The sequence below is a fragment of the Mauremys reevesii genome, linkage group 8 (genome assembly GCF_016161935.1).
Source record: "Mauremys reevesii isolate NIE-2019 linkage group 8, ASM1616193v1, whole genome shotgun sequence".
Taxonomy (NCBI): Eukaryota; Metazoa; Chordata; order Testudines; family Geoemydidae; genus Mauremys; species Mauremys reevesii.
In genome coordinates this window covers 107097952-107111005 of record NC_052630.1, presented here as the reverse complement: position 1 = coordinate 107111005, position 13054 = coordinate 107097952, and the positions used below count along the sequence as shown (strand labels likewise).

Here is a 13054-nt window from a genome sequence, read left to right as displayed (position 1 = left end):
TTCACTGCCCCTCCACAGCGGGGCTGGCGCCCCCTGGCCCTGGCAGCTGGTCTCCTGGGCCCCCTCCTCCCAGAGCCCCATCTGCACGGCCCCTGTGGCAGCTGGGAGCCCCTGGCCCCCAGCCCAGGACACGTGGGCCCCGGCTTCCCTGTACCCATCACGGGCTGGGCAGGGGCCGAGCTGCCCCTGGGCTCCTACTGCTCCCCCAGGTCCACCCGCCCTCCACGGCTCCTTCGGCCCTTGCCGAGCGGCCCCCCCGCGGGCGGGCTGGGGCTGGGCAGCCGCTCCCCTCTTGCCGGCGGTGCGCTGGGCCCAGCTGCGGGACCCTACTGTAAACACGAGGGGTAACACACCGTGGGGAGGGGAGCAGGGGGGGAACGCACACACGGGGAGCCCCCGGCGGTGCCCGGTGCAGGGGGCACTGCAGTGCGCCACCGAGCAGGGCGGGGCGGGGTCACAGTCTGGAGTCCTGGCTGTGGGCGGAGCCGTTGCTGCCCTGCCCCGGGAGGGCGACGTCCTCGCTCCGCGGCTTCTCGGGGTTCAGCAGCTGCACCTCCAGGCGGGGGCTGGGGGCGGGGGCGTAGCGCCCGGCCCGGTGCTCAGCCAGCGCCGGGCCCCAGTCCTGGCTGGGCTTAGTGGCATTTTTCAAACGCTAGAGAGAGAGAGAAGGGGCGTCAGCTCGGCCACGTGGGCACCAGCCCAGAGACAGGACGCGAGGGGCCTCGAGCGCCTGCCTCCACCTCAGACCCCGCCGCGACCCCCAAGCCGGGGAGCAGCCAGACATTCAGCCAGGCCCGAGGGGCCAGCAGGGACCCCCAGCCACCTCCAGGGCAGGAGTCCAAGCCAGCCCACTAGACTCCACTGCCTCCTAGACAGAACCCAGGAGTCCTGGCTCCCTGCCCCCCTGCTGTAACCCATCAGACCCCACTCCCCTCCCAGAGCCAGGGAGAGAACCCAGGAGTCCTGGGGGTGGGGGGCAGGCTTTGCTGGCCAGGGCACTGGAGCCCGCCCCACAGTGGCAGCAGGTCCTGGATTGCAGCACAAGGGGACAGCCCGTCTCAGCCACGTGGGGATGCTGGGGCACAGGGCAGGGGAGCAGCCCCCCCCCTCCCCCCACACCTGGAGCAGCGTGTCCCCTTCCGCGCGGCAGAGCTTGTAGACGGCGTAGAGCGGGATGCAGAGCACGGAGGACAGCGCCATGAGGAACCCGATGCCGATGGCCCAGGGCGGGTAGACGTAGGTGTTGTAGGCGATGGGCCGGTACTGGATCACCGTGAACACCAGGATGAACTGGGGGGCACAGAAGGGGGGGCGTGGGCTCAGCTGGGGACCCCAGGCCTGCGCATGGCCCCTACACTGGGGTGGAGAGCAGAGCAGGGCCCTGTGTCCCACGGGCCCCACACCTACCAGCCCCACATCCCTGTCAGCCCCCCAGCGCCTGCCACCCCGTCACCCCTGCCCCATAACCTCCATCCCCAACAGCCACCCATCACCCCCCCTACAGCCTGACATCTGCGACCCCCATCACCTCTGCCCCCACCAGCCACCCATCACTCCCCCCCCCACGGCCTGGCATCTTCCACCCCCACCACCCCATAACCTCCACTCTCACCAGCCTCCCATCACCCGCCCCTACATGGCACATCCCTCTTCCCTGCCTCTCCCCAGGCTGGGATCCCCATGGGCTAGCAACCCCCTGCCTTTCCCCCACCCCTCCAAGGGCTGGCACAGCCCTCCACCCACCTCCCCCACGGTCTGTCACATCCCTTGCCCTGCCCCCCCCATGGGCTGGCACCCCCGCCCCATCCCTGCCATGGGAGGGGCGCAGCACTCACGAAGATGATGGCGGGCGAGAAGAACCTCCAGCAGATCTGGAAGAAGAGGGGGGGCGGGAAGCCCAGCATCATCTCAATGTCCTTGAAGTAGTTCCGGTGGCCTGGTGGGAGCAGACAGGGACACTCACTAGGAAACAGCGCCCGGGGGCATGGGGATGGGCAATGCCCCCCGAACGCACACACACTCCCCTGGGAAACCTGGATCTGGGTTGGAACAACCATGCCCAGTGCTCAATGTGTGCCAGGGCACCGCTGGGCCTGGTGGTTCAGAGCCCCGGCACCTCTGGGCCTGGGGGTTCAGAGCCCCAGCACCTCTGGGTCTGGGGGTTCAGAGCCCCGGCACCGCTGGGCCTGGCGGTTCAGAGCCCCGGCACCGCTGGGCCTGGCGGTTCAGGTCCCGGCACTGCTGGGCCTGGCGGTTCAGAGCCCCGGCACCGCTGGGCCTGGCGGTTCAGAGCCTCCTGCACCGCTGGGCCTGGCGGTTCCGAGGTCCGGCACCTCTGGGCCTGGCGGTTCCGAGGTCCGGCACCTCTGGGCCTGGCTGTTCAGAGCCTCGGCACCCCTGGGCCTGGCGGTTCAGAGCCCCGGCACTGCTGGGCCTGGCTGTTCAGAGCCTCGGCGCCCCTGGGCCTGGCGGTTCAGAGCTCCGGCACCGCTGGGCCTGGCGGTTCAGAGCCCCGGCACCGCTGGGCCTGGCGGTTCAGAGCCCTGGCACCTCTGCGCTTGCCACATCAGTTATGAATGTAAAACAATTGGTTGAGCCCCAGCTCCTCTTTCATAATAAATGAAGTGCTGCCCGCACCCTCTGCCCATCACCAGCACCCCCAGTTGGGGAGCGCAGCCCTTCACCCCATAGTCCAACAGAGAGAGGCTGGGACCAGTGGGAACAGAACCCAGGAGTCCTGGCTCCCTCCCCCCTGCTCTAACCCACTAGACCCCACTCTCTTAGCTTGAGCTAGAACCCAGGAGTCCAGGCTCCCTCTCCTGGTGCCATTAGACTCCATTCCCCTCCCAGGGCGGGGGGTGGAACCCAGGAGTCCTGCTCCTGGCTGGCACTGCACTGCGAGCTGCTCTTTGGGCATGTGGCCCAGCCAATCAGAACGGTCTATTCCTGATGGCTCTGGTGTCTGCATCAGCTGGGCCCCCATTGGCTGCTGACAGGCCAGGTACCCCACCTGTGAGCGCGGGGCGGAGGCTACGGGCCACCGTTGCTATGGCGCCAGCAGGTGGCGAACCTACCGTAGATGTACATGATGGAGACGCACATGATGCAGGAGATGATGACCAGGGAGAAGCTGGCGGCGTAATTGTCCATCAGCAGGAGCCAGTATATCCCAGCCTGGGGAGAGCAGGGTGGGACGTTAGGAGTGCGATAGAACAGCTCACAGAAAGGTGGCAGGGCCAGAAGCTCCCAGATGGACCTGACCCAGGGCCGAACTTTAGAGACTGGTTAGGAAGATCTGTAAATGACCAGAGCTTTGAAATGCAGCCGCATTGTTAGAGATAGAAGAGGAGGTGTTTGCTCAGGTCTTACAGGTCTTGTCTATTACTATGGCGTTGATTCGAAGATCAAAAAAGGGAATATTAACATTTAGGAAGACACTCGAGGGAAATGGTATTATTGTCTATGTGTCTGAAGGTTGTGGTAACCTGTGTCTGAACTGTTAATGGATAAATTACTCTGTGCTAATTGCCAGGATGTTTGGGAGACGGAATTAAGCCTATTGTTTTCTCAGGCCAAAAGGCTGCTGGAAACATATAAGAACCTGGGACACAATCCTGCTTCATCTCAGATCTGCTTTGGGTTTCAAGACGGGGAAACCTTAAGCCATAAGGATTGAGATCCCCAGTCACTGACTGGAGTCACCCTGAATATGGACATTGAACTATAACCCATGGACTATATCGAAAAGGACTTTTGGCAACTACAAGCTCATCTCTGCTGTGTATCTGAACCGCAAGAATTGAATTCAAGTCTGTCTGTATATTGATCTTTTAACCCACACTCTCTCTCTTTTCTTTTTTAATACATTTTAGTTTAGTTAACAAGAATTGACTATAAGCCTGTATTTTGGGTAAGATCTAAGTTATCATTTGACCTGGATCTGGGGGTCTGATCCTTTGGTGATTGGAAGAATCTGTTCTTTTATATGATGAGATAAGATTTTCAGAATTCATCATCAGATGTTTGACAGGTGTGTCTGGACGGAGGCCTGAGGCTGGGCACTTTAAGGGAACTGCGGGGTTTGAACTTCTGAGTAACCAGTGAGGTAACACAGGAGCTGTTCTGCGCTGGTTGGTAAATCTAAGTATTGGAATAACCACCAGCGTTTGGGGTTGATCTGTCCCGTTCTGTTTGCAGTTCACCCTGATTGAGTGACCTCAGCTGGCTCCCACGGGCTGCACCGTCACACAGAGGTCAGAGTGAGACAGTCTGGGGAACCGCCTTCCCTACCTGGCACCACTGCCTGGCACCACCTTCCCCGCCTGACACCACCATCCCTGCCTAGAATGGGCATCACCACCTGGCACCACCATCCCCACTCAGCACCACCCCTGGCGCCAGGCACCGCTATCACAGCCCAGCTTTGCAAGGCACCCAGCAGGGGGAATCACCATCCCTGCCAGGAATGTGTCTCGCCACCCAGCCTGGGCATCGGCACAGGCACAGCCCTCGGGGAAGGGAGGGGAGGAGATGCAGAGGGCGTACGACGGGGACCAGCTGGAACCTGCCTGCACACACCGAACCTGGCAGGAGCCAGGCTGGTATCGCCAACACCCGGAGTTGTGCTCGCTGCTTTCCATCAGCCAGGCTCGGCCTGCCCCCTGCTTCGGTTCAGGCCTCAGCCAGGCCCATGCCTCCAGCTCCCTCTCTACTACACTGCCGGGCAGGGGCCGTAACACTCCCACGCTGGGGGCCGCGGCAGGGAGCAGACAGACCGAGGGGGCAGGAAGGAAGGGGGCTGGGGGGACAGTGGGGGCGGATCAAAGGGGGCCCAGCAGGGTGAGGCCTCTTGCTCCCCCCCAGGGCAGCCCCGTGCCCGGCTGGCGAGCGGGACGCCCGGCGGGGAGCCCCGTGCCCGGGTGGCGAGCGGGACGCCCAGCGGGGAGCCCCGTGCCCGTGCCCGGGTGGTGAGCGGGACGCCCGGCGGGGAGCCCCGTGCCCGGGTGGCGAGCGGGACGCTCGGCGGGGAGCCCCGTGCCCAGGCCCGGGCGGCGAGCGGGACGCCCGGCGGGGAGCCCTGTGCCCGTACCTGGGTGGTGAGCGGGATGCCCAGCAGGAAGCCCACCACGGCCATGCCCAGCGTCACAAACGTCTTCCTGCGGATGATCCAGTCGTTCCCCACCTCGTCCACAATGGCCGTCACCAGCGTCTCCAACAGGCAGAACTAGGCAGGGAGTCAGGGTCAGCCAGTGCCTGGCCTGGGCATGGTGCCCCCAGCCCCTCTGGCTGCCCCCAATTCCCCCAGATCCTCAGGCTGCCCCTAGCCCCCCTCAGCTTTCCAGGCTGCACCCAGCCCCCTTGGCTGCCCCTCCCAGCCCCGTCCCTCGACTGTCCTCAACCCCCTCTGCCCTCTCTGTCCCCCTGGGGCCTCCTCACTCTCCCCTCTGCCCTTCCCACCCCCTGCGCCCCCCACTCTCCCCTCTGCCCTCCCCACCCCCCTGCGGCCCCCACTCTCCCCACCCCCAGGCCCTGGTACCTGCGTGCCCAGCCCCAGCAGGATGAGCATGAAGAAGAAGAGGACGGACCAGAGGGGCGAGATGGGCAGCAGCGTCAGGGCCTCAGGGTAGGCCACGAAGGCCAGGCCGGGCCCGTGGTCGGCCACCTGCGAGACGTCCACCCCCAGGTGCTGGGCCATGAAGCCCAGGATGGAGAAGATGACGAAGCCGGCGTAGACACTGGTGGCGCAGTTGGTGATGCTGATGATGATGCTGTCCCTGCAGGGCAGGCGGGTCAGAGAGCAGCCGGGGGAGGGGGGAGGTGGTGTGGCCTGAGGGGGACACAGCCAGGCAGAAGGAAGCAGGGGGTGCAGTGAGACCAGGGGGGTGGGAGTTGGAGGCCTGGCCCAGTGGGGGGCTGGGAGTCAGCGGGCGTGGCCCTGGCAGATGGCAGGGGGCAGTGGGTGTCTGGGGGCATGGCCCAGCAGGGGTGGGAGTCGGGGTGTGGCCCAGCAGGGGCAGTGGGAGTTGGGGGCATGTCCCGGCTGGGGTGGATGTTGGGGCGTGGCCGGGCTGGGGTCCGAGTTGGGGCATGGCCCGGCAGGGGTGGGAGTCGGGGGCGTGGCCTGGCAGGGGTGGGAGTCGGGGCGTGGCCTGGCAGGGGTGGGAGTCGGGCGTGGCCCGGCAGGGGTGGGAGTCGGGGCCTGGCCCGGCAGGGGGTGGGAGTCGGGGGGCGTGGCTCAGCAGGGGGTGGGAGTCGGGGGCATGGCCCAGGCTGACCTGTAGCAGTTGTTGTGGAACTTGTTGTAGGATGCCATGGTGATGAGCCCGCCCCAGGCACAGCCCAGCGAGTAGAAGATCTGAGAGGCAGCGTCTCCCCAGACCTGGCAGACACAGAGATGTTACCATTGCCAGAGAGGGCAGCGGCGTCTCGCCCCCACAATGCCATGGGGCAGGCGCCCAGCCCAGCGTCACCCTCACATCATAGAGCCAGCGTTGGTAGCCGGAGACGGCCCAGGGCTGGGATGGGGGGGCTGCGGGTTGGGACTGAGGGGCGCTGGCAGAGCTGAGGGTAGCCCAGGGCTGGGATGGGGGGGGGCTGCGGGTCGGGACTGAGGGGCGCTGGCAGAGCTGAGGGCCGGGGTAGCCCAGGGCTGGGATGGGGGGCCTGCGGGTCGGGACTGAGGGAGGCTGGCAGAGCTGAGGGGAGCCCAGGGCTGGGATGGGGGGGGGGGCTAAGGGTCGGGACTGAGGGGCGCTGGCAGAGCTGTGGGCCGGGGTAGCCCAGGGCCAGGCTAGCAGGGGACATGGGTTTGGCCTGGGGTCAGGCCCATGTGGGACCCAATGCTGCTGCCTCAAGACTCCTGTGTGGCCAAGAGTCTCTCCCTTCCCCCCCCCCCCGTCTGCCTGTGGGGCAGGGCGGGGGCCAGGTGACCATACAGGGCCGTAGTGGGGGCCGGGGGCCTGGGCGAGGCATTCCTGGGGTGTTCCCAGCCCGGCCTGAGCACGGGAAGGATCCTGTGCCCCAGGGAGGGGCAGGACCCCCGCCTAGTGGGGACGGTCACTGCCCTGGGGGCTGGAAGGGCAGAGCGCCGCCCCAGGCTCAGACCCACCTTGGCATCCAGGATCTTGTCCCACTGGGGCGTCAGGTAGTACATGATCCCGGTGACGGCGCCCTCCAGGGTGATGCCGCGCACGAAGAGGATGGTGAGCACCACGTAGGGGAAGGTGGCAGTGAAATACACCACCTGGACGGACAGACGGACGCCACGCCTCAGCCACGGCCCCCGCCCCCGCCCAGCCCAGCCAGGGAGCGAGGAGGGGGCACCACTTGGATGGCTGCCCCAGGAACACGGCTCAGCGAGCCCAGGGCAGGGGGGGGGGAGCCGCATGTGACGAAGGTGGGAGTTCTCGGTAATACCGGGAGGAAGGAGGTTTGGCTCCGTAGCAGCCCCCTCGGCAGAGCTACCCGGGGGGCGCTCGAGACAGAGCTGCCAGGGCTGGAGCCAGCCGCAGGCCCGGCACACGAAGGGAGCCCCACGACTGAGGGGTGACCCCCGCACGGCCACACAGCCAGCCAGGGGCTCGCAGCCTGGCGAACACAGACGGGGGCGGAGCTCGCGGAGACATGGGGCTCTGACCCGGCACCGAGCGGGGACCCGGCGGCATCGTCTCTCCTGCTAACCCAGCACTCCCAGTGCCAGGTCGGGTGAATGCCAAACCCAGCCCGTTCGGCCAGGGCTGCCGGGGTCACAGAGAGCCCTCCAGGCGCCTGTCTCTCCCAGGCGCCTGAGTGTGCGGGCGCTGCACAGGGCTGCTGCCGGCAGGGCAGGGGCCCGGGCTTGCCCTGGGGCGGGGGCAGGCCCCTGAGGGGGGGGCAGGGGCCCTGGGGGGTGCCCCTGGGTTCCCCCCAAGGCAGGGCCCAAATTCCCATGGAGTGTTTTCTCAGTAGCCCCCCCCCCCCCCCCCCCCCAGGGTGAGTCTCCTCCAGGCGCCTGTGTCGGGGGGCGCTGCACAGAGCTGCACTGCGGAGCAGGGGGGCTGGAGCCCGGCGGTGGTGGGGCCGCGGGGCTTGCCCTGGAGAAAGGGGCAGGGGCCCTTGGGGGGCTGGTGCCCTGAGGGTTCCTCCAAGGGCAGGGCTTAAATTCCCATGGAGTATTTCCTGTAGCCCCCCAGCCCCACCCCTCAGCAGGGCCCAGCGGGTGGGGCTCGAGGCTCTGGGCCCAGCCGCTGGGCTGGGGTGTGTGAGGGAGCTTGGGGCTCCGGGCTTTAGCCATGGGGAGGGGGGTCTCGGGGCTTCAGCCCGGGGGGGGGGGGGAAACGGGCGCTGGGGCTAGTGGCTTCTGCTCCACACCAGCTCCGGCTGGATTGAAGCCCTGTCCAAGGGACAGTGTAAAAGCCGGGGTGTAGCACAGAGCCCGTGGATCCCTGACCAGGCCCTGGGAGGAGGAGCCAAGCATGGGGAGGGGAGGAGCTAGGGAGAGGGGCGGGGCCAGGCACAGGGAGGGGAGGAGCTATGGAGGGGAGGGGCCAGGCACAGGGAGGGGAGGAGCTATGGAGAGGGGCGGGGCCAGGCACAGGAGGGGATGAGCTATGGAGAGGGGAGGGGCCTGGCACTGGGAGGGGAGGAGCTATGGAGCGGGGAGGGGCCAGGCACAGGAGGGGAGGAGGACCTGAGGGGAGGGGCCAGGCACAGGAGGGGAGGAGCTACGGAGAGGGGCGGGGCCAGGCACAGGGAGGGGAGGAGCTACGGAGAGGCGGAGCCAGCCACAGGGAGGGGAGGAGGACCTGGGGGGAGGGGCCAGGCACAGGGAGGGGAGGAGGACCTGGGGGGTGAGGCCAGGCACAGGGAGGGGAGGGGGACCTGGGGGGCGGGGCCAGGCACAGGGAGGGGAGGGGGACCTGGGGGGCGAGGCCAGGCACAGGGAGGGGAGGGGGACCTGGGGGGCGGGGCCAGGCACAGGGAGGGGAGGAGGACCTGGGGGGCGGGGCCAGGCACAGGGAGGGGAGGGGGAGGACAGACTCTACTTGCTTTTCCTGATGACTTGACGCCCTTGAAGAGGCAGAGGAAGACGACGACCCAGGAGATGCCCAGGCAGCCCAGCAGGGGGAGCCGCACCTCGCCCAGGTTCCCGATGTCGTCCGAGAGCTTCAGCACGTACCGCCTGCCCCACGGGGACAGCGAGCGTGAGACGCCAGCTGCACCCGTCTGCCAGCCCCGCCTCTGCCCCAAAGCCCCACCCCTCTGCTCCAGAGCCCCACCTCTCTGCTCCAGAGTCCCACCCCTCTGTCCCAAAGCCTCACCCCTCTGCCTGGAGCTCCCCCCCTCTGCTCCAGAGCCCCACCCTCTGCTCCCTCTGCTCAGGGCCCCGCCTCTGCCCCAGAGACCCTGCTCTGCTCCAGGGCCCCGCCCCTCTGCCTGGAGCCCCACCCCTCTGCTCCGAGCCCCGCCCCTCTATCCCAAAGCCCCGCCCCTCTGCTCCAGAGCCCCACCCCTCAGATCCGAGCCCCGCCCCTCTGCTCCAGAGTCCCACCCCTCTGTCCCAAAGCCTCACCCCTCTGCCTGGAGCTCCACCCCTCTGCTCCAGAGCCCCACCCCTCTGCTCCGAGCCCCGCCCCTCTGCTCCAGGGCCCCGCCTCTCTGCCTGGAGCCCCACCCCTCTGCTCTGAGCCCCACCCCTCTGCTCCGAGCCCCACTTCTCTGCCCCGGAGCCTCACCCCTCTGCTCCAGAGTCCCACCCTCTGCTCCAGGGCCCGCCTCTCTGCCTGGAGCCCCACCCTCTGCCCCAGTGCCCCGCCCTCTGTCCCAAAGCCCCACCCCTCTGCTCCGAGCCCTGCCTCTCTGCCTGGAGCCCCACCCCTCTGCTCCAGAGCCCTGCCCCTCTGTCCCAAAGCCCTGCCCCTCTGCTCCAGAGTCCCACCCCTCTGCTCTGCTCCTCCTCTCTGCCCCGGAGCCTCACCCCTCTGCCCCAGTGCCCCGCCCCACTGTACCCAAGCCCCCCCCCTCTGCTCCAGAGCCCCGCCTCTCTGCCCCTTTGCCCCGCCCCTCTGTCCCAAAGCCCCACCCCTCTGCCCCAGTGCCCCGCCCCTCTGTCCCAAAGCCCCACCCCTCTGCTCTGAGCCCCACCCCACAGCTCTGAGCCCCGCCTGTCTGCCCCAGTGCCCCACCCCTCTGTCCCAAAACCTCACCCTTCTGCCCCGGAGCCCCACCCTGGACCTCTGCTCTGGCCACAGCAGCCCTGCCCCTCCCCCAGAGCCTCACCCCTCTTTGCCCTGAGGAGTGCAATCCCCTCTCCCCTAGGCAGTCAGGAGAGCCTGCCCCCCGGGGCCTGGGTGTCCCGTCTGCCTCAGGGCCCCGTGGGGCTGGCACCTCCAGTACTCCTCGCTGGGGCTGGCGCGCTTGAGCGTGTGGTTGAGGAGCTGGGTGAGGTTGAGGGGCGGCGCGGCGGAGCCGTTGGTGGCGTCCAGCACCCCGGTGCAGTCGGGCGTGTTCCAGGGGTTGGTGCAGTAGGTCCAGGGCAGCACCCGCGTCATGGAGGAGAAGAAGTAGTAGAAGGCCAGGCAGATCACCACATTGTAGTAGATGCCAATGTACGTGGAGACCACCATCATCCCGTAGCCCACGCCTGGGGGGACAGCAGCACATGAGGGGAGGGGAGGGGCAGGCCTGGGGGGGGACGAGCACAACAGGAGTGAGGGCTGGGTGAGTGAGCAAAAAGAGTGGGGTTGTACCAGAGCAAGTGTGTGTAAGTGTGCAACAAGTGTGTTCACAAAGAAGTGTGTGTGCATACAGGACCAATCACACAAACGTGTGTGTGCGTGCACACGTACAAGAGTGCGTCTAAGAGCTCGTGTGAACATACAGGGGAGGATGCAATGAGGCTGTTCAGAGATGAGCCTGTTTGTGTACAGCAGGGAATGTGTGTGTGTGTGTGTGTGTGTGTGTGGACAAGCTGGATGTGTTTACAGGGACAAGTGTGTAAGGAAGTGTACACATGAGTGTGCGATAAGAATGTATACACAGGTGAGTGTGCAGGTTGAGTTTACAGGAGCAAGTGTGCCAAGGTGTGTGCAGCCTGTGGGTGTGTTGGTGCATGAGAGGGAATGTGTGCACTCGGTGGTGGTGTAGGAAAGCATGGAGGAGCGTGAATGGGTGTGTGCAAACCTGGGTGTGTGGTCCCTAGAGTATCGTTGGGCAGGTGCATGAGCACGATCAGGGCTGGGCATGAGTGTGCACAGGGTCAGGTGTGAGCGTGCACTGGGGTGGGTGTGAGTGTGCACTGGGGGTGTGAGCATGCACAGGGCTGGGCATGAGTGTGGGCAGGGCCAGGAATGAGTGTGCACTGGTGTGGGCATGAGCATGTGCAGGGCAGGTGTGAACATGCGCTGGGGCAGGCATGAGTGTGTGCGGGGCTGGGCGTGAGCATGTGCTGGGGGCTGTGAAAGTGCACAGGGTGGGTGTGAGCAGTCCTAAGCATGCACAGGTTGGGTGTGAGTGTGTGCAGGGCCTGGCATGAGTGTGTGCTGTGGGGATGTGAGCGTGCGCCGTGGGGGCGTGAGCGTGCGCCGTGAGCGTGCACCATAGGGGTGTGAGCGTGCGCCGTGGGGGCGTGAGCGCCCTCTCACCTTTGAACATGGGGCTGATCCTCCAGACGCCGAGGCAGCCCTGGCTGGCGAACTGCCCGAAGGAGAGCTCCATGAAGAAGAGGGGGATGCCGCAGAAGACCAGCATGATGAAGTAGGGGAACATGAAGGCTCCTGGGGGCGAGGCACAGAGGGTGAGGGCAGAGCTGGGACCCACTGCCGCCCCCTGGCCCTGAGAGCCAGCCCTGCCCTGCAGTGCCAGCCCCCCTGCTGCCTTCTGCCCGCTCCCCGCAGCGCAGCGCCGCGCCCCCTGCTGCCCCCTGCCCACAGCCCAGCGCCCCCTGCTGGCCCCTGCTGCCCCTGCCTGCTCCCGCAGCCCAGCGCCCCTGCTGCCCCCGCCTGGCGCAGCGCCCCTGCTGCCCCCTGCCCACAGCCCAGCGCCCCCTGCTGGCCCCCGCCTGCTCCCCTCAGCCCAGCGCCCCCTGCTGCCCCCCGCCCACAGCCCAGCGCCCCCTGCTGCTCCTCGCCTGCTCCCCGCAGCCCAGCGCCCCCTGCTGCCCCTGCCCGCAGCCCAGCGCCCCTGCTGCCCCCTGTCCACAGCCCAGCGCCCCCTGCTGACCCCGCCTGCTCCCCGCAGCCCACCGCCCCTGCTGCCCCTGCCCACAGCCCAGCGCCCCTGCTGCCCCTGCCCAGCCCAGCGCCCCCTGCTGCCCCTGCCCACAGCCCAGCGCCCTGCTGCCCGCCTGCTCCCGCAGCCCAGCGCCCCCTGCTGCCCCCTGCCCACAGCCCAGCCCCCCTGCTGCCCCCTGCTCCCCGCAGCCCAGCGCCCCCTGCTGACCCCGCCCGTTCCCCGCAGCAGCGCCCCCTGCTGGCCCCGCCCGCTCCTGCTGCCAGGCCGCAGTGGGGCACACACCTCCCCCATTGCGGTAGCAGAGGTAGGGGAAGCGCCACACGTTGCCCAGCCCCACGGCGTAGCCCACACTCGTCAGCACAAACTCAATCTGGTTGGTCCAGTTGCCCCGTTTCACATTTTCGTCTCGCTTGGTGGCCTCCCCGGGGACGGCGCCGTTCTGCAGAGAGAGGGGGCAAGTGCCATTAGCAATGGGGTGCCCCCACCCCCAGGGCCCTGCCCAGCTGGAAACAGCCCCCCCGTGGGAGAAATTAGGGAGGGGAGATACTGTGTTATGCTGCCAGCTCCCCCCCCATGGCTGCTCCAATCCTCCTCCCCAGATGCTGGGGGCTCCCCGCCCTGCAGGGAGGAGGTGGGGGAGGGGAGGGGAGGGGGCCCCAGCCCTGCAGGGAAGGGAAGGGGAGGGGGAGGTGGCAGTGGCCCCCCAGCTGTGCCCCCCCACCCGGCTGCAGGGAAGCCGGAGGCTGCGGCTCATACAAAGCAGGGCTGAGCCCAGGCAGCACAAAGCCGCCTCTGTTCCCACCGCCCCCCCGCCCGGCCTGCGGGGCCCGCTGGGTAGCCGGAG

The 13054-nt window shown here is 67.3% G+C and overlaps 1 protein-coding gene across 2 annotated transcripts in view; it reads right to left on the bottom strand.

Moving 5' to 3' along the window:
* SLC6A9 (solute carrier family 6 member 9) overlaps nt 1-13054 on the bottom strand; it is a 45052-nt gene continuing 31998 nt past the window's right edge. For both annotated transcript variants that reach the window (XM_039485970.1, XM_039485971.1), the window contains exons 3-14: nt 12493-12649; nt 11622-11753; nt 10366-10621; nt 9028-9160; nt 7109-7243; nt 6276-6379; nt 5537-5774; nt 5090-5224; nt 3075-3174; nt 1836-1936; nt 1120-1290; nt 1-652 (exon numbers count right to left, since the gene is read on the bottom strand). In XM_039485970.1, the coding sequence (XP_039341904.1) occupies nt 455-652; nt 1120-1290; nt 1836-1936; nt 3075-3174; nt 5090-5224; nt 5537-5774; nt 6276-6379; nt 7109-7243; nt 9028-9160; nt 10366-10621; nt 11622-11753; nt 12493-12649 (1860 nt within the window). In that variant the 3' untranslated portion in view covers nt 1-454. The remainder of the gene's footprint in view (nt 653-1119; nt 1291-1835; nt 1937-3074; nt 3175-5089; nt 5225-5536; nt 5775-6275; nt 6380-7108; nt 7244-9027; nt 9161-10365; nt 10622-11621; nt 11754-12492; nt 12650-13054) is intronic.